The sequence below is a fragment of the Harmonia axyridis genome, chromosome 1 (assembly GCF_914767665.1).
Source record: "Harmonia axyridis chromosome 1, icHarAxyr1.1, whole genome shotgun sequence".
Taxonomy (NCBI): Eukaryota; Metazoa; Arthropoda; class Insecta; order Coleoptera; family Coccinellidae; genus Harmonia; species Harmonia axyridis.
The window spans coordinates 17,696,380-17,716,657 of record NC_059501.1 but is presented as its reverse complement, the minus strand read 5'-3'; the positions used below and the strand labels follow the sequence as shown (position 1 = coordinate 17,716,657).

Below are 20,278 nucleotides of genomic sequence, written 5' to 3'. Positions count from 1 at the left end.
GTCTGTAGTCGTTTAAAAATGAATTAACGATTTTAGAAACCGAAAACTTTCACAAGAAATTACAATTCAATTGATATCGAATTTATATTGAAATTATTGGAATATAATGACAGATGGCTATTGGTTCATTCAGAGTATAGAAGATTGTGCACAAGCATAAAACATGAATAGTTATTTATAATACAAGTGCAGAAGGCATTGATATTCTTCCACGAGTTCAAAATTCAAAAACGAGCCACGAAGTGGCGAGTTTTGGAATGAACGAGTGGTAGAATGAGCCTTCTGTACTAGTATTATACATTATTTTCTCTAATTCATTGCATTTTCATTGAAATTAATGAAATATTTCCATAAATATAATTTAGTGATTTTTGCATTGGAAAATGTTGGTTGGCAGAACTGATTTCTTCAAGGCAAATTGATGAATTGACAGATAAAGCCGTGGCGGAAAGTTCGGAGTACCAACATAGAATAATAAAATATAACCATGAAAACTGTGCGTTTCTGATATATTCTCGCACGATTTTGTTCTACAAGATGTGGAAGAATGAACGGAATAACCACAGAATTAGAGAAATATCATTCTATATCCAAAGGTCACGAGAGTCGAGAATCTGAGAAATGTCAAATATAAACGATGTTTGCGCCATCTGAAACTCTAGTGATCTCTCAAAATCAAGTAGGCATAAATCTAAAAAATCTCCTGCTTTGTCTGGCAGTTTTAAAGATAGACACACCAGGGTTTCTATGCATCTTAGTCCTGTCATTCGGTAGTTAAGTGTATATGGACGAATAGGATCGAATTTGAGGACGGATTCGTCATCAATAAGTTGAACCTTATGGTTTGAAGTTTTGAGACCATTCCTCGCTCCAAATTGGAAAATTAGAGACATCTACAGTGATCAGTGAAAAGGAAAAAAATCAAAAATAGTGTAAAATCTTTTCTGGGCGCTTAAGTTGAAGTACAGTAGGACCTAATTTCACCGAATTAACGTTGACATTGTTCAGATGACGTCAGTACGGAATTCCTCCTATCCCCTCTCGCTCAATTTCTCTGAGTTATTGATAATTTAATAATAAACAATGAAGCAGAATGCCAAATCCTGTCCCACTCACCGGGCGCTACGCGTGTAGGATTCCGTAACCGTGATTCGATTATGTGGAACGCAGCCTCTTTCGACCTGCCGGCTTGCTTTCGATGCTAGCGCTCCTAATTGGCTCTTTCGAGGATCTGAGTCGATGGTCTGTCCAAATGAGGTTAACATGAAAGTGGGCAGCTTCTATGATCCACTTCGGAATTCGATGAAACTGCTAGAATTGGCAGCGTTCCGAAATGTGCATCGGGATACTTAGTCATCGTACCGGTTGCGTCTGTACAAGGAATTTTACATTTTATCGTTGATATTACCGGAGATATATTTTAGTGCCTTTTGTAATTTATTGATGTTTTGGTCTATTCTAGCGATGAATTATGTATACATGGGAGTAATCGAACTCAGATTATTCCAATTCACATTTGTCATTGATTTTTTCATTAATTGCATGTATTGCTTGTTTAATGAGGTTTTTGACACGAAACAGCTCTAACCGTGAATACAACATTAATTTTACTTTACTAATAATCATCATATTAGTGTTTATACTGGATGTAATATATGAAATTTGACTTTAGGCACAAAGTCGAAGAGATTCACTTCATTAGTACATAATTTGTTGGTTATACCCGCTCAAACATATTCTCGAGATTCTGAACAGTCTATTGAATTATTCCATTAAATTATTTCAGTTTATAACTTCTTCACAAACAATAAAATTTTTAAAAGTAGTAGACTAAATTATTTTTATATCAGTTCAATTTTGGTCCATTTTATACGTCATTACAAACGTAAACGACCTTGCAATACTTGAGATACTCATTGCTGAAAAAATGTACTCAAGTCTTATTTTATTTTGAATTTCTTGCTGCATTACTAGAATGTTTTATTCATGAAACTGTTTTCAAGGCTGTATTGCTGTTAAGCCCCGATTGAACCCAAGGTAATAAAAACATTGAGATTCCTTTTCTATTTTCTGATGCCGAAATATTTCGGATCTTCAATTGCTCCCAGAATCGTACAAATTATAATAAATTCCCACCTCTACTCATATCAAAATGACAAAGACGGGGCAATATTTGGCTTCACAACAAAGTATATTATTAAAGAAGGCAGGACATCTCTATGTATTTTATTATTTTGAGCTTCTAAATTATATCAGGTTAAACAAGAGCAAGAAAACTAATAATATCTTTTTTGGTAATTATATCCATTAAATATACATAATTGTTCAAAGGTAATGCTGGTCTAATTAATAATTGGATCACATTCTTAAATACAAATATGCACCAGTGTCTTTTGAGTGATTTTTTTTTTGACATACCTGAATCATCCAAAACTTTCCATAATGCCAAACCAATGATCTTATAATACATATAGATGACCCTTGGGTGATCATGCAGTAGTGCATTGACTCCAATATTAAAGAGAGAAAGCTTGAAACTCCCATCATGTGACCACGAAGGAGAGAACAAAGGTTTAATTCCAACCAATGATAGAGGAGTATTGATTAGTCCAATATGTAGATCCAATCAAAAGTATGTTATGACTCCCGTCAACTGATGCGAACATCATGCGCCTGACTCCTATGTTGCAGTCGTCCCCCCCCCCTCCTCTCCATCTCTGCGTTATCCCCTATGGGCTAAAGCCTTTCAGCGTAGGAGAGAAAAGTTTCCCCGCAGCTGGCTCTTTCAATCTCCGCCAATCTTTATATGTACTTTGAAATTGCTCGACCTCTTTTTGACGCATTGTTGCCTTCATTTTCTTATCGAATAATCTGTCTATTGTAGGAAACTGTTTTGTCATTGAGAACTGTTCTATCCCAGAACATCTTATAGCGTTCGTTCTCCAGGATGGGCTCTCGTTGAGATCACTTGATCTTGGGTGGCTAGGGGAAATCCTTCTGTTTCTGGATACATTCCACCTAATGTGAGCCAAGAATTCGACGCTTCAAGGTCGACATGATCCTGGTTCAACTCGTTGAAATGAAATCTATGCATAGGCTTCGCCCCCAGCTTTACAGTTTTTCTTGGATTATCTGGTGGCGCTATGATGATTCATCTACCTCACACACAATGTTTTGTAGAACCCTGATGTACTTGCTTGGTCTCTGAAGTAGGCTTTCTAACTGACCATGAGCAAGTTCAATGAAGCACACATCATGCGTCTCACTCTCATGTTTGAGTCGATTATCATCTCTGTGCTATTATTATCTTTGTTCCAAACTTATTCAGAATCACTAACGATTTCTCTTTTTTTTTTTCAGCACGCGAGAAATTAAGCCCAATCAGACAGACATAGGAAGAAGGGTAAAAGTAAAGCAGATGGCAAACGGAGGTCGCAGTTCCATACCACAAATGCCTCCCGCACGTATGAGCAATGGCAGTAGCAACGAAAGGACCACTCCTCACCCCTCAATGCGCGATAGTCTTCTCAAATCGTCCTATCAGACCTCCTCCAATCCGCCCGTTTCTAAACCGCCCATCTTGAACGGCATGCACTCCAACAATGGAATGCACCAACAGCAGCAGCTGCCGCAGCAGCAGCAGCATCTATCGGCCAACGGATTGAGTAGCAACCATGTGAGCAGCAGCAAGCCTCAGCAGAACAAACCTACGCAACCTGATATACTGAAGCGCCCTTTGAAGTAGGTTGAAAGTATCGGTTACACAATAGTGTAGTCGCTAATTCTCCTATAGGCGTAGGCCGCTCCTTTCTAGCAGTACTTGATACAAATATTAGCTTATATCTTTCAAGTTGAAATCTTGCTCTGCAATGTTGAGCACCATGCCTTATAAGTCATGTGGAGGTTACTCCTTATGTGCTGCTATTGGGGTATTACACTAGCACTCAGCTCTAACTTCCGAGTTATGTTTTTTGGATTTAGTCCAATGATGAATATGATTGAATTATACATTAGATATATTCATATATTTCATATTGGAACAAGCCTTTTTAGCAATTGGCAATGTTGTATATCCTAGTCTGTAATAGATAATATAGATAGATTGAAATTAAATTCTATGTCTAGCGACAAAAAAGATAGCTTAGATGAGTCTGCAATTTCAAAAGTAATTTTTTCTCAGGGAAAGGCTGATTCATTTGCTAGCTCTGAGGCCATACAAAAAAGTGGAGTTGTTTGAACGTCTCAACAGAGGTTTGTTTGATAAATGAGGACAATTGTTCACTTTGTATTTATTTTTGTCTTGTTTTTAGAGGGAGTCCGTGAGAAAGGCAGCATGAGCTCTGTGTTAAAGCAGATCTCTGTATTGAAAGACAATGCATACCACTTGAACAGAGCTTGTTGGCATGACGTTAGAGAAAATTGGCCATTCTACAGTGAATCCGAAAAACAAATTCTAAAAAGGTAAATATGAGAAATAAAATGCTCCCAAGAATTTGTAATTTTATCCCTTTTTCTCTTAAACATTAAAGATGTCACAAGTCTTATTATAACTCATCAATTTATTCCAAATACAATAGGTAGTTTAGTTTACTTTTCTACTTTTTCAATTTTTTACCTTTTTTTTCAATTTTAGTATTTTAGAACTTATTTAATCCACTCTTGTTGTTTGAAGATATTTATTGTTGTTGTTTTCAGTTGCTTTTGTTCAAAATAAAAATATTAAATACTGAATTAGAGAAACACACTTAGGCCATATAATAATACATTTAAATTATGGGTTATTTTTGTTGAAATATTAGAATTAGAGAATTGAATTTCAGAATGTATTTTAATCTCTAAATATTTTATGAAAAAATCAATTCATAAAATGGAGAAACTACATATTTCATTACATTCTATCTATAATTTATAATGTATAATTTATATTGAAGAATTCATTTAAAAAAAGTGAGGTGTGTTACCAACCAAAAACTTGTTTGTACTGCTTGAAAGGTTCACAAATCTGGGGATATTTGCTTGCTCTTCTGTTTCTAAAGTGTCATTTTGATTGTAATTTAAATTTGACATTTTCATATAATTTTTCAAAACTGGTTCGGTTTGGTAACTCAAATGATATATTATTTTGTATACAATGCATGCGAATAACACAGTTTTTCAAAATCAAACACCAAATTCAAGATTTTAGCAACCAATACTTGACGTTGGTTTTATGATAAAAAGAAAGGAGTCGACTCTAACAGAAAGGTGAGAAGTACGATGTTTACACCTCAAGACCAGAACCCCAATCAGCCATCGATTGGTTGAATATATTGAACCAATCAATCATTGAACTATTTTAGATTACATGATTTAGTTTCCTCTAACATTCGATTAGTCAGTGGTATGAGGAATGGCTGATACCTCTTAATGTCGACAAATGCGTTGTACTTCACCAAGGAAAGAACAATCCACTCCGCACGTACACGATAAACGGTTAACCGTTACGCATAGTGTCCTCACATGTGGACTTGGGAGTGACTATTAACGCTGACCTAACTTGGTCCGAACACATAATATCCACATGCAAGCGCGCCAATACGCTGATCTACCTCATCCGCAAAATGTTCTCCCATTTATCATTTTCAAGTTCGATAAAACTATACAAAACCTACGTTCGTCCAATTATGGAGTATGCAGGTTCAGTGTGGTGTCCGGTCTTGGTGCGCGACAGGAACTTGTTGGAGAGTGTTCAGCGTCGAGCCACGCGTATGACTTTTGGTGAAGTGCGGCCAACCTATTCCGAAAGACTGAGGATGGCACAACTGATAGCTTTTGACCAACGTCGACTCCGTGGGGACCTTGTCATATCTTTCCGTATAGCCAAGTACAATTATGCTAACCTTAGAGAACTTCTCATCTTCAACAATGATCCGCGGTTGAGAGGTCACACTTTCAAATTGAAAAAGGAGAAGTTTGCCACAAGACAGAGACAATATTTTTTGTTCAACCGTATATTCGAGACATGGAATGGCTTACCTGGTGATGTAGTGAATTCTGACTCAGTGAATAGTTTTAAAAACAAAATAGACAGTTTCTTATTTGGTTAATTTGTTTCTATGCATATATTAATTGTTTTTTTTTTTTTTCTCTGCATGCATTCAGTCAGCTTATTGATTTCTTTAGTTTCTAGGCTTACATAGGACTTAGACCTCAGCCTTCATTTATATGTAATAATAATAATAACATTGGTTATTCTATCTCTGATGGTCACGTGACATGAATCTCAATCTTTCCCTTTCTAATGTTGTAATCAATGCTTTGCACTGTGCGACTGCTCATCTATGTATTATTAGATCATTGTGCTGCACATTTAACGATTCAGAACAGATATTATCTGTTATTAGAATAAATGAAAAAATAATAGGGTGGACATTATTCTGAAAATCATTTTAAATTTTCTAGACGTAAACCTCAGAACCTCACACCACCAGGCAGCAGCGATAGCACAAGTTCAGGCAGCGGACAGTCGCCCACTAGCACTCACCCAGGCTCACCACCTCTTCCGGTTCCGGTATCAACCAAACGTCCGGGCTACTACGACGGCGCAGACGGATTTCCCACCAAACGTCAAAGGGTGTCGCACTACAAGAAACCTACAGAACCTACCGTGAATCCTCCGCCTGCCGAGAACAAGAGCCAACGCAAACCCGTGACTGACTCTAGGGATACTAGCAACATGAACCCCCGCAGCAGGGAATCCCCCACGACAACCCTAACCCCGACAAATCAGGCACTGACCAATGGCCACCATCCATCCAACGGCTACGCCAACGGATCCACTAGGGAGAAACGTAGCGCACTCAGCGACGACGAGGATGAGGACGAGGAGATGAACAACAGTAGAAAACGACATTGCGACAACAGCTACAACAGGGTCGGTTTCGAGACAGGCAGGCAGGAGACGCTGGAACGTAGCCCGTACGAAAACGGCTTCGCAGACAAGAGAGAGAGCAACGATTACAATTCGACAGAGGGCGTGGCCAAGGAGGCTACATATCAGAATGGGGAGGTGTTTCCACAAGACAGATGGGCGCCTGAGGTGAAGAGGGAGACTAACAAGTACGATACTAAGTACGACAGGGATGCTACTCCATTGAGGGTTAGTCCGGACAGTCAGACTGAGCCGATGCCAACTGCTGAGGTACCTGTAGATGAAAGCCAAGGTGCAAAAACGCCTCCTGATTATCTAACGTGAGTTGCCTTCCTTCAAATACTTATGTGTCAAAGAAGGACAATTAGTCGATGAGTGGCGAAATTCATACTGTTTATCTTTAGAAGTAATAAACATAAACGGTTTTCCAATAAGAGGTTTTATTGCAATACTAAACAAGTATATTTTAAGAGGAATTAGTAGATGTTTATTTCATTGTGAAGGCTATTAACGATGGAGAAAGATAGCAAACAAATGGCCGCCACGGCTACAGTTTAATGAAATGTCTAAAGCTGTCAAATCACAAGATCTCAGTGGCCAGTCGTGATTATCGCTTCGCAAAATGAGGATTGTTTCGTTTTTTGTGTGGCACATAGCGCCTTATTCTTGAAAATAAATGTCGTCCACATCAATATCTTACGGTTCCGGCCATAAAAAATCATTGATCATAGCCTAATTCTCAAGATCGACAAGGAATCGACAAACCAGGGTTTTTGTCAACAATTTTAGAAACTGTCTCTCTCAGATTCATCTCTTCCTTCACTCCAGCGGTGTTAAGTTCAAGGCTAGGAAAGTCGTCCATTACATTGTGACAATTTTTGTGTACTGTACCCCGTAATTCGTACATAATTTCGATAAAATCAATAGCTGTATATCACATTTTCAACATTTTGGCTCTCGAAATTTCTGTATGCTACACAAAGATTTAGATTTTGTTGAAAATTTTAAATTTGATATGACAAAGACAAAATGACGATTTTTCCTTGCTCTTGGTTGAGTACTAACACTGCTGCTATAAATTCAACTAACTACTTGTTGGTGTGCATCATCCAATAATATCTGTTTTTTTTTTTTTAGGGAATATACAACAATTAGAAATTATGATCAAAGAAAACGGTACAAAGATGATTTCAATGAATATTATAATGAGTATAAGGTACTTCATGAAACTGTGGATAGGGTGTCTAGAAGATTCATAGAATTAGAAGATAGGCTGAAACACGAAAATTCAAAAAGCCCGAAGTACAGGGTAAGCAAATTAAAATGTAAAACAATGCAATTTTTTTTTTGCATCTATGGTGATCACACATTACTCTATCACTATCACATTTTCACTCTATCATTGAATTAATTGATTTCTCTGTTTCAGGATTTGAAGAAACAAATTATGAAAGAATATAAAGAAATCAAAAAAAGTACAGATCATCAAAAGGCTAAACTACGATTCCAATATTTGCACGAAAAGCTATCCCACATTAAGAATTTGGTAAAGGAGTACGATGACTCGATAACAAACGAGCAACAGTACACTAATCACCGGTACTGACCCTGGATTGAATACTTATTGGCCATGCTGTTTGCCACTTGCTACCGAGGACATTCTCTATCCTATAACATCACCAATTATCGTACAATTGTCTTTATGTTACTATAAGTATCATAATTATCGAAGAAAAAGACAAAGATTTGAATTAATCTTCAGACGTGATTGAAGTGCCCTATTGCTAATTTGTACAATAGACTGAGGTGTTTTTTTTTTCGTTATAGGTGTAATTTATTCTTGAAAAATTTCTTTTTTTTATTTTACTGTTGAATTTACACGGCATCGATTTGTCGCAAATATTATTGTTTTTTCTGGTATTTTGATAACAGTGCTGTTATGGAATACCCATTTTGGAACTGGAAGTAGTCGCAATTTGGATTGATGGTGATTCAGTTCATTGTTACCATTCAACTTGCAGTTTTTGGATTTTCAACATGTCACATCGTTCGACAAGATGTAAGTGAAAATCTATTTTAGAAATTAATGTATATTATTGATATTTTAATAAATATTAATATTTTAAGAGTGTTTTTCCTATAAATTCCCAAAATTCTAATATATAAAATTAATTCTTCCTTATATGGTAGAACTCTTGAAAATAAATGGAATAGGTTTTCAAAAAATAATCGAAGAGATTTGAATTCAAAATTAATGAGTGGGCAATTTCTGTATGAATATCTTACTAGCAAAAATGAAAGATTATGGATTCGCATTCAAATTTGGAGGTCGATGTTATCCCCCAACTTGGTTGATTTTTGGTGTAATGATTTATTTTCATGAGTTCTACCTCCTATACCTTTGAAAATTTTTGTTTTTTACCTGCAATTTACATTTTTTTTTTTAATTTAATTAATCTAAATTTGGCTTGAATAATACTTGAGATATATCTTGATTTTGTTTAATTAACTCCCTCATAATATGAAAGATAAATATTTTGTAAATAATGTTATTTACTGCATAATTAGTACAATTAATATTTTTTTCTTTCAGAATTCTACATGTTTTGTTGCTCAATTATTTATCTCCAAAAGAAACACAACTCACTTTTCAACATATTGAAGACATTCAGAAGTAAGGAATTACACTGAAAAATGTACAACATATCTGCAGATACAGTAAATAGAAATCCGTAAGGATTGATCAATTGTTCAATTGAAACATATGTTTTGCCATATCGCTGAAGTATCATTTTGTATCAGTTGTTCCAAATACATATCCTCAAAGAAGGAATCTCAATATCAGAATTGTTTAAACTTCTGGAAACCAAAATCGTAGTTATTCTGTTACAATGATGTGAAGCCACTGAAATGTTGAATCGTGACAAACTCTGAGAGCTGCAGATTTTATTTCGATTTTATCATTGAATGTTTCCATCTTCAAATTGTCTTCTTCCTGAATACTGTTCTATCTAGAACACATTCCATTTATGTAGTACTGTATGTGCTTCCAAGTCATTTTTATCAAGGGTAAAATCAATTTTTTTATTAATTTGTACCAATGTAAATATGAATTTTATTTAGGAAACGCATTTATTACTTTTTTTTTTATTATCAATTTTTTTTCTAATTGCATAAGGAAAACGGTTAAAACATATTACTGGTGTTCAATTTTTTGAGGCCGTTTTGCCTGTTTGAATAATATACTGTTAATAATTTATTTAATTGAGCAATTTATGATTTTTATTGAAAATTTGATGAATTACTGCATTTATCTTTTATGAAATAAAAATTTAAAGGAATTCAACATTTCAGGGGTGTATGAATTTTTGCTTTCAATTGTTCCCATTGTTATAACTTTTGTTACATATTTTATACATGTTTTCAGTAAGAACTGTTATTGCGAACTTTGATTGAGCCATTTTAGACAGTTACCAAGTTACTCTTCATAGTTTTTTTTCCATTATACTTTTATTACATACCTGGAAGTTTGAATGTTACGTGTGCCAAAAAAAAACTACGTGGATCACAGTGATTGGGTTAGAACAATTCAAAAAAATTTAGTCACTTTGGGTAAGAAAACCCTACAAACTTTCTAAAGTATTACAATATAACATACTTACAAATTTGCTATTCTTGAGAATCTTGTTGTCTTATTATACTTCCGTGATTTGCATTTGTAAGTTCTCTATTGCCAAGTTTGTTTAAATGCAGATCATAAAATTGCGATGCCAATGTGAATGTTATTTATTTGTATAAATTTGTCTAGTTCAATTTTGAAATTTAGATTGTAGATTACTTTCTGAATTTTGCTGTTAAGAATCTTTGAATCAATGTTGAATTTAAATTAATAAACCAAAAGGAGGAAGGACTAAGTTGAAAATTTTATGTTTGAGAGATTATCTGATATGAAGAAAAATATTTCATGTATGATATATATATTTTTCATGTAGAAAGTGAATGATTCATCAATTAATTATAATTCCTTTGTAAGTTCGAAAATATTCTTGAAAGTCAATTGCATTTCGAATATTGGTATTTTGTACTGAAATTGATGAAAGTGCTACTTGCGAAAATTAAGTATTTCCTATTACTTTGCTCAGAAAGGCTTAGAACTTAGCTTAAGGTGTACATAATATGAACAATGTTCAGAATTTTTCTGAACAAATTTGATCAAAATCTCGTTTTGATGTATAAAGTCCTATTTATTAAGACAATCATAACTCAAACCATCCAATATTAGAAGTAGATAAACTATTGTTCTTCCTCCTAAAATCAGATGAACCAAGAACAGAGAAGGATTGTTTGCTTTTTATAAAAAAAAAATTGAGATCCAGACTTTTGGATTGAGTGTAGGAATCTTTTAGAATTGCTGCAAATAGTACAAAATGACTAATCAAATGCGATATTCTGAAATTTGAAGAATGTGGAACGTCTGTGTCGTTAGCATCTACAGCAATTTATGATTCCAAGCAATTGTTACTAAAAGGAAAGGATTCGTTTGATCTACTGAAACCTTATAACCTCAATGATAAACAATGTGCTTTATTGAAGCAATATTTCTGTGTATGTACATTTTCAATACTGCCTGCACATGTATTCTCGCACAAATTTCATTTTTTGCCTTAAATTGTTGAAAATTTTTTCGTCTATTTGCACCAGTTGTTTTATAATTATGCTCAAAACTTATAAAATTTGAAAGTAGTTCTTAAGCCCAAGCGAACAATCATCATTGTTGTTGGTAAAGATATAGAACAATTATATCAGAACTGTGATGGTCACGCTCATTCCAATAAGATTGTTTTGTCCGGTAGCAGTGTCCTTTTTCTGCCAAACTGACTGTCCGACAGTCGCTATTTTTTGCGATGTGTGGTTGTGATTGTATATATGACCTCCGATGACGACCTGGCCTGACCTTGACTCATCAATGTTTATAAATATATGAAAATTATATAAATGAATAAATAAATATATATATACATACTTATACAGTACCATGTATCTATACTATTATTACACATGTTATATTGATTAGAATATGCTTAAATGTCTCTATTCTGTCTTCTTGCTTATGATTTTTGAAGAACAAGCAAATATGAAAATCAAAAAAAAATTAAAACTAAATAAAATAATTAAATGTCGTTAGTCCGGGGTTGTGTAATTCTTTACGTACTGAGTCAATATTTCAAAAGAAAATTCTCGATTTTGATATTTTACTCATTTTGACTGATTGCAGCAAATAATGTACTTTGATTTACAACTCTGTAATCTTTAATATCTTTGAAACTTATCAATGATACACCAATTTTTTACATATCTACAGTTAATTTCTTGGTGAACGATCTGCAAGAGGAAATTGCTTATAATTTGATTACCGTTACCTCAAATGAATCTCTGTAATGTAAATTATTTTTAGAAAATTTCGAAGATCTTATTGACAAAAAAAATTATTGAGATCTTGAATTTCCTCTTTATTACATATCTGTTCACCAATTTGAGAAAGAGTTGCAAATCAAATAGGTCAGCTGCCCCCCAAAATTACATAACGCATGGATTAATGTGATAAAATTCATAAAATGTGGTTGATTGGTTTTTATTTTTTAGTTCATTTGGAATTGAGTTGTTTCAAAAATTCCGATGACTGTACGTAAACTAACAAGTTTCAACATGTGCACAAACTTAGCGGCATAAGTTCCAGTCTTAATTTTGATGATTCATGTTGTCCATTTTACTATAATACCAAATATATCTATTCGATTGGAACTTTACTCGCTAGTTTGGGTGCACGTTGTCTTATTTGAGTGCACGAAGTGCCCTCTTTGTTACAAATGGAAGGACCAGCCGCTTGCGTTGCCAAGTAATGATTTTTGTTAGCTCGTTATGTGCAAAAGATCGTGTTTGTATATTTATGGAGAAACGATTTGTAAAAAATCATCTATTGTAAAGAACTTTGAGTACTGTATAGGATTCATATTGACTCCTATTTTTTTGAAACAAGTGGCATTGGTTTATGTAACAAACGACATGTTGTATTGTAAATTTGAAATATGCAATATATTGAAAAGCATCCTGAATTTGTCTTTCATTCAATCATTTTTACAAAAAGTAAACGTGAATCAATACCTCCCTATTTAATATGTATATTGTACATTTATTACATGAGGTGTCAATTGATAAGGGAACTAGTCTATTCGGAGAAAAAAATTAAGGAGAATCACTCCAAGATGAGTTGGCAATATGTTTTTGAATAGTTTTTCTTCTAAATATGAGTGAAATTGTTTCAATTTCTGATTTTCATCTGAATATTCTCAATTCATCTGGAACCTGGAACATAAAATGATTACGAAATTCAATGAAACAAGGCAGGAGGAAAAAATTTTATGACAAAAACGATGTGTTCTGAATAGTTGAATCCTCGGAGGTTGAATCCAAAAAATGCCCAAATTGAGCCCCGCAAACTTCTATCCAAGTTTTTTGTTCAGATTTCCGTCTCTTATTCTCGAATAGTTTGTTAGTTATTCATAAATTATGGTCGTTGATGTTTATAGTAATGTAAAATAGCATTCTGATTGAAATGCAGGGAAAAATCAAACCAAAATAAGTGTTTTGATAACGCATTTTTCAGCAATCCTCTCTAGTTCTTGTGATTGAGTTTCAATGTTCAATATTTCCTTCTTATCTTCAACCAGACTTTTCAACACTATGCTTTACATAATTGGTTAAAGAGTGTGCATTTTTTTCAAAAATGATGAAAATCCTAACCTGACCTCTGAAGCTGGCGTCGTGGTTTGCGCATCTGTCGGAAGATCGAAACCGCTGATAAGGTGTATTTGGCAGGGATCACTTATTACCAAACTGATGATTCCATCAGCTATCACGGAATGGAACACCGCAATCCTAATGAGAGAAGGCGCACCTCCAAAATTGGCTGAATTGTCGATGAATTTTGCGCAATAAACCCCCAAATTATCACTGATGAAATCATCATTATGGCAACTCATTGGTCCCTGCCATATGCACCTCAACCCTTCTAAAATGGAGTATGTTCATAGTATAAGGTATACTATGGTATGGTGACGTTGCCGCAGTTGGGTTTATGTCCCAAGCGGTGCCGTGCAAAAGAGACATCATAAGATTAATACTATCATCAAATAGAAATAATACAATTTCTAGATCATTGAAAACTTGAATGAATATCTCGGGTTTCATTGTTCTAATATTCATGAAATTAGATATAGATAATTTAATTGAGTTGGGTTCGAATTACCATTGTATAAGGACTAGTCTTAATACAATGTTATTAGTTATGTACTAATTTCAGCTCTTCAGAATGGACTATAGTGATTCCGCAAGCGCAAACGTAGAATGAGATATCAATATATCACGTTCTACTTACCCAATTTTGTTGATACTTGATTCATTCTATTAATTCGATTTTGTTCATATTAGTTATCCGGTAGTCGCTTCTTTCAAACATACGGTGTGTGATGTGATCAATAAATCAGAAGTTCTTCGTTCTCGGAAGATTAGAACTACAAGACCAGACCAGGGGATGATTTTTTGGGAACGAAGGTTGATTAAATTATCGTTTCTCTTTAAACATTATTAAATATGATGCAAGCCAATGGCAGAGTATTTTCATTGAAGAAAAAGAAGTAGAAGAAGAATCTACATTTATGCCCACATCTAACCTTGGTAAATGTCAATAAATTTAGGTTATATTTACATTGTCATTGTCTTTTAATAATGAGTTCAGAGGTATGTTGGGATATTTAATAATGAAAAATTTGTCTTCTGTACACTTTCATTTTTCAGCCTACTCCTGAATCCCTAAAGGAATTAGGGAACAAAGCAGTTCAGGAAAAGAAGTACACAGAGGCAATTTTACATTATACCCATGCAATTAAACTAGACCCTAATAATTATGCACTTTACAGTAATCGTTCTTATGCATTCCTGAATGAGCAACAATATTATTTAGCATTAGAAGATGCTAATGAAACAATTAGATTATGCCCTCATTGGGCAAAGGTAAATAATTTTTTTGTTTTGAAAAAAGCTGTAGCTGAATTTGACAATTTATCATCTAGGGTTACTTCAGGAAAGGAGAAGTAGAATTTGCGGCACATCATTATCTGGAAGCTTGTCAATCTTATAAAAAAGCCTTAGAACTTCAACCTGATGATATTAAAATTATAGAGTCTCTTAATCGTGCCTCCAGAGAAATTCTTAAAGCCCATAGGGGTAACTAATGACCTCCTGGGAATGTTTCTCAAACTAATTCTTTCATTTTCAGCTGATGAGACTACTCCTTGGTTAGGAGCTGGAATTGGTCTTATTGTTGGAGTTTGCATAATGATTTCTGATTATATCTTCACATCAAATCCTACTGTTAGTGTAATATTTTTATATTAAAATATTTTATAACTCTGTTTTTAAAATTTATTATTAGCATCTACTGAAGCAAAATTTTTTATTTTCAGCATCCTATTCTCATGTCTTTAGTGACAATTGTTATTGCAATGGTTGGTTATGGTTTAGCAAAATCATATAGATACTACACTAAAGCTTCAAATGAAGGTTTATTAGAAGCTCCACCTGATTTGGGTAAATTATTGTTTGATTCCATATATTCTTTATCATGAAGATAGCGATATTTAAGTGTTTGCCATTTATTTTTCAGGTTTCGATAAAGAATGTAACAATGGGGAGGAGCAAAAAACACATGTTCGTTATACTAAGTCCCAAGCTAGGCAAAGATATAGAAAGGGTAAAATGTGAAAAAGGTTTATTATTTGTTATTGTTATGTTTTTATAATTTTTCAATCGACCAATATATGATTATGAATAAATAATTAAAAACGCCTTAATTGTATCATTGTTGAATTTTCCTTTTTGTTTCTTCTTTCCAAAACTTATCATCAATCCCCATTTGGCTGAAGATCATTAAATATTTTGACCTAAGGCAACATTTTTTGCTGAATAATTCTGGGTAGCAGAAAGTAATAGCTTGTTAGAGTACTCATCAATTTCTCTGTTGGGTAATTCCTTTTCCAAACGAAATAATAAAAATAACATTCATATTTTACAGAAGATTTGCGAAACTCAACAAATTTTGAACAAAATGATATAAATCTGGTTTAAAAAATTCTGTGAAAATATATTTGTTTGAACTTTCCATTGAAAAAACAACGAAGGCTTACGCTGATGTTCCGTGAATTATGAAATTCATAAAAGGCAAGAATAAAATATATTTAACTTTTACCAGTGAAACGAGTTTCTTAATTTGAACTCTTGCGTTAGCTCATAATTCAAACTTCCCGCCGTTAATCAGAATTTGATATTTGGAAATTTTTTCAATATTTTAACAAATATCACAATAGAATGAAATGAAAGGATTATAAATATTGAGAAAAAATTTTTTATTAATTTCATATATTATTGATTCAAATAATCATATCAATAAAATAATACAAAAAAAAAATCAAATTTCACTTCAAAAATTCCCATCCTTATTCGTGTTACGCCGCTGAATCAACAGGAAATTTGTTAATTGTAATTATTCATCCCTATTGAGAGAAAAAGGTTCAGGAATAATTAATCCCGATTAATTCAAAAAGGTTTCAGAAAAACTAATCCTACTTTAAATTTTTTTAATAATCTTATTTATTGATTACGTCTTTTAAAGCCATATATGAAAATAAGCAAGAAAGATAAGAATGTTAGATAGGATAGGAACTGAGTAAATATTATCCACAGTAAAGATACAAAAGCATCATGTAATTCAAGCGTATGTTGAGAATTCAAATCAAATTTTAACTTCTATGATTATGTTAACATCGATGGAATACAATAATCTGATGCCTAAGCTTTACATCAAAATTCTATAAATGCTAATTTGTAAACACAGGGAATTTATATCTCTGATTAAAATTAAATAATCCGAATTATAATTAATTTGTGTTACTAAAATGAAATGATTCGGGTATAAACGTGGAATCTGTCGGCTCACTTCGTGAACTATCGTAACGTATATATCAACTCGCGCTTGAATTTCTCTAACATTTTCAGAGGACGGTAAGATGCAGACCCTCCCGTATTTGTCAACAGTGCGAAAATTATAGCAGCGGAAATAAACCTAATACGACATGGAAGTTAGGCCACAAGGAAGCTCAAGACTATTTTTAACAAGTTTCGTGGAAAATAAAGACGATTTAGAAGAGGTAATTTCATTAAAATCACTTTAATTGCGAACGATGGTGCTTTGTCCGCCATTTTGAATCTCGCCCTGTCTTGTATTTATTCACACTGTCAATACCGCAGGCGCGGTTAATTCAAATTTTCCTTTTCTGTTTTCAGAAACTTGAAAGAAGTTACCAATTTCTTCAGAGCATTATCTCAGGACTGAGCGATAAAGATGCACATGAAGCCCTTAATAGAGCCTTGTCTAAAGAAAAAGGTTATGAAGATGTGTCACTTGGACTTCTGGTGTCAATATTATCGGACCCACATAGTGCTACAAAAAGTTATAGAGACTTAACTTTAATTACTCGTGACGGTTTTGGACTGATATTAGTGAATTTAACACAATTAGTGGGTGAAAGATATTTGAAATTCAACGATGTGGTGAAATCTCAACTAATATGGCTAGTGAGAGAAATGATAAAGAATGCAGTGAATGGAGTGGATAATTTGTGTTGGAATTTGATGAGACATGCAGCTGGTGGTGATGTATCTCCAAAAAATCTTACGCTTACAGAGTCTTTATTAGATGTTTTTATCGAGTATAGAGGATGGTTAGATAAATTTCCGTTTCTAGTTGCCTCAGTTGTATATAATTATCTACGATTGATAGAAGACCATAATGCGCCTTCTCTGATAAATTTGAGACATAAGGAAGTCGATTTCATTGTGAGTTTGATAAGAGACAAGTTTACAGAATGTTTAGTGATTGGACGAGACCTAGTAAGACTTTTACAAAACTTAGCTAGAATACCTGAATTTGAACAATTGTGGAGAGATATTTTGTTAGCACCAAAATCATTAAGCCCCAACTTCTCAGGTATCTTACAACTCTTACAAACTAGGACTTCTAGGAGGTTTTTACAATCACGCTTAACTCCAGAGATGGAAAAGAAATTGGTATTTTTAACCTCCCAAGTTCGATTTGGGAATCACAAAAGATATCAGGATTGGTTTCAGCGTCAATATCTGGCTACTCCTGAATCCCAGAGTCTTAGATGTGATATTATCCGATTTATAGTCGGTGTGATACATCCTACCAATGAATTATTATGTTCAGACATTATTCCTAGATGGGCTGTTATTGGTTGGTTATTGACTACTTGTACTTCTGCCGTTGCTATGTCTAATGCTAAGTTAGCTTTGTTTTACGACTGGCTCTTCTTTGACAGTGATAAAGACAACATAATGAATATCGAACCAGCCATTCTCGTTATGTATCACTCTATGCGTTCACACCCTGCAGTTTCTGCAACTTTGTTAGATTTTCTATGTAGAATCATAAGTAATTTTTACCCACCCTTAACTGATAAGGTGAGAGGTGGCATATTTTGCTCCTTAAGACAAATTTTAGATAAAAGAGTTCTTTCCTGTCTGTTGCCTTTGTTCGATAACCCCAAGTTAGATCGAGATTTAAGGATCATGGTGAAAGAGACTTTCAAAGAATTTTTCAGTGCACCAACCCCAGAAACCTCTTCTAAACCTGAAGAATTTAACATGGGCAACATGAATAAATACGAAGATAACGAAAGTGAACCGAGACCAAACCACTTAAACTTGAACCACCTTCTTGACAACGAACCAGCTTTTAGCGACGATGAGGAGGAACTGACTATAGCTATAAATCCACCAGAGGAAGATACCGATGATGACGATATACCATTATCCGAGGTAAGATTGAAAAAGATTGTTGATAAGGACGATAGTTTGATAGAAGGTCCATTGGGTGAGACGCTATCGAAGCTACATCAAGAAGTCGACGTCGTCAAACGTTGTGCTGTGATGGAGTCTCTTGTCAAACAAGTGATCGATCTGGATAGTGAAGATGAAAACTTACCGTTGATTGCGAGGTCTATCTGTAACGCCATCAAAGACGATTTCCGCGAAGAAATTTTTCCGTCGGTAGTTAGTAGTGAGGCTCTCTTAGACAGTATTAAATTACCTTTATTTGTGATATACAAAGTTTTGTATTCGTTCACGAGACAAGACGATACGGGTAAAAATACACTTTATAAGTTGATCGCTGAGATGTCTACACACCAGAACAATTTAGGATACCTTCTATTGTATTATTTGAAAGTGCAAATTAGGACAGAGAATAAAAAAGAAGATCAAACTAAGGCTAGTGCGCTCAAGACAAGCGTGTACAAGGAATACTGTCAGTCTATTGATAAAAAGTTGGAGTATTGTTTGTTTGACGATCTGAACAATGCGCACATGACTGAGAACAAGTTGATGATGTGGATAGTGCCTGATCTATATCGGGACTTCAAACAGCAGACACTCAACAATGCTCAGATAGTACACGTCATTTTGTCTACCGTCGACTCCAGGCAGTTTCAGACTTTGGTGGGGAAAGTGCTCCAAGGTCACTTGTTGATGTTCAAAAGCGAAAACATCTTGCCCTTGCTGAAGGCTAGCCTGTCCTGGGAGAGCATCGAGCAGCTCTTCTTCTGGCAACTCATAGACGCCCACAACATCTCCATAGACGTCATCCTACCCCTCATCACCAGCCTGGACTACGATCAACATTCTGAAGCCTTAACAGCCATTACGCTTATGCTGAAACAGGAGAAACCAAATGCGGACTACATCAAGTGCTTGTTCTCAAGGGACGTAAGTGATAACGGTGATCATTTCATTTTCACTATTATCAAGTATTGGTGTGATGAGTACATTGACAAAGTGGCAGAACTTATATCTTCCCTATTAAGTACCAGGTACCCCTCAACGTCGCCAAATAAAAGAAAAAGATCGGGAACGAAAACTATTAGTGCAACTGTGCCGAGTTCGGATCATGTGCTAGGACATTTAGAGCAACTGAGGATAATCTGTGAGAGACACGACTGCATGGCTATCTACACCTTGGATTCCATGCAGAGGGCACTGAACATCGCCCAACTGAACAGTACGGACAGTCAGAAGAGACAGTTTAGTGAATTGTTCGCGTTGATGGAAGAAGAAGAGGAGATCAGTTCAACCAAGAGGACCCATGGTAGGGGCAGAAAACCAGCAACGAAGCCTGTTTTGAAGAGGCCCATAACCAGAGACCTTTCAGGCTCCTCCGATGAAAGTAGCGAGGTGAGT

At 34.6% G+C, this 20,278-nt stretch overlaps 3 protein-coding genes across 3 annotated transcripts in view; all 3 read left to right on the top strand.

The window, feature by feature from the left end:
- The window catches only part of LOC123670647 (RNA polymerase II elongation factor Ell), an 86,186-nt gene extending 73,163 nt beyond the window's left edge, over positions 1-13,023 (top strand). Inside the window, exons 4-10 of the mRNA XM_045604158.1 lie at positions 3,361-3,741; positions 4,181-4,251; positions 4,311-4,461; positions 6,442-7,230; positions 8,048-8,219; positions 8,340-8,969; positions 9,504-13,023. Of these exons, the coding sequence (XP_045460114.1) occupies positions 3,361-3,741; positions 4,181-4,251; positions 4,311-4,461; positions 6,442-7,230; positions 8,048-8,219; positions 8,340-8,516 (1,741 nt within the window). The 3' untranslated portion in view covers positions 8,517-8,969; positions 9,504-13,023. The remainder of the gene's footprint in view (positions 1-3,360; positions 3,742-4,180; positions 4,252-4,310; positions 4,462-6,441; positions 7,231-8,047; positions 8,220-8,339; positions 8,970-9,503) is intronic.
- Positions 13,024-14,429: 1,406 nt separating this feature from the next.
- LOC123670645 (STI1-like protein) lies at positions 14,430-15,814 on the top strand. The gene is made up of 6 exons (XM_045604156.1): positions 14,430-14,707; positions 14,765-14,980; positions 15,040-15,193; positions 15,246-15,340; positions 15,433-15,556; positions 15,633-15,814. The coding sequence occupies exons 1-6, from the start codon at positions 14,696-14,698 to the stop codon at positions 15,728-15,730; spliced, it is 699 nt and encodes a 232-aa protein (XP_045460112.1). The 5' UTR covers positions 14,430-14,695; the 3' UTR covers positions 15,731-15,814.
- A 1,102-nt stretch (positions 15,815-16,916) lies between these two features.
- Positions 16,917-20,278, top strand: part of LOC123683934 (integrator complex subunit 3 homolog) — a 35,255-nt gene continuing 31,893 nt past the window's right edge. The window contains exons 1-2 of the mRNA XM_045622981.1: positions 16,917-17,172; positions 17,309-20,272. Of these exons, the coding sequence (XP_045478937.1) occupies positions 17,098-17,172; positions 17,309-20,272 (3,039 nt within the window). The 5' untranslated portion in view covers positions 16,917-17,097. The remainder of the gene's footprint in view (positions 17,173-17,308; positions 20,273-20,278) is intronic.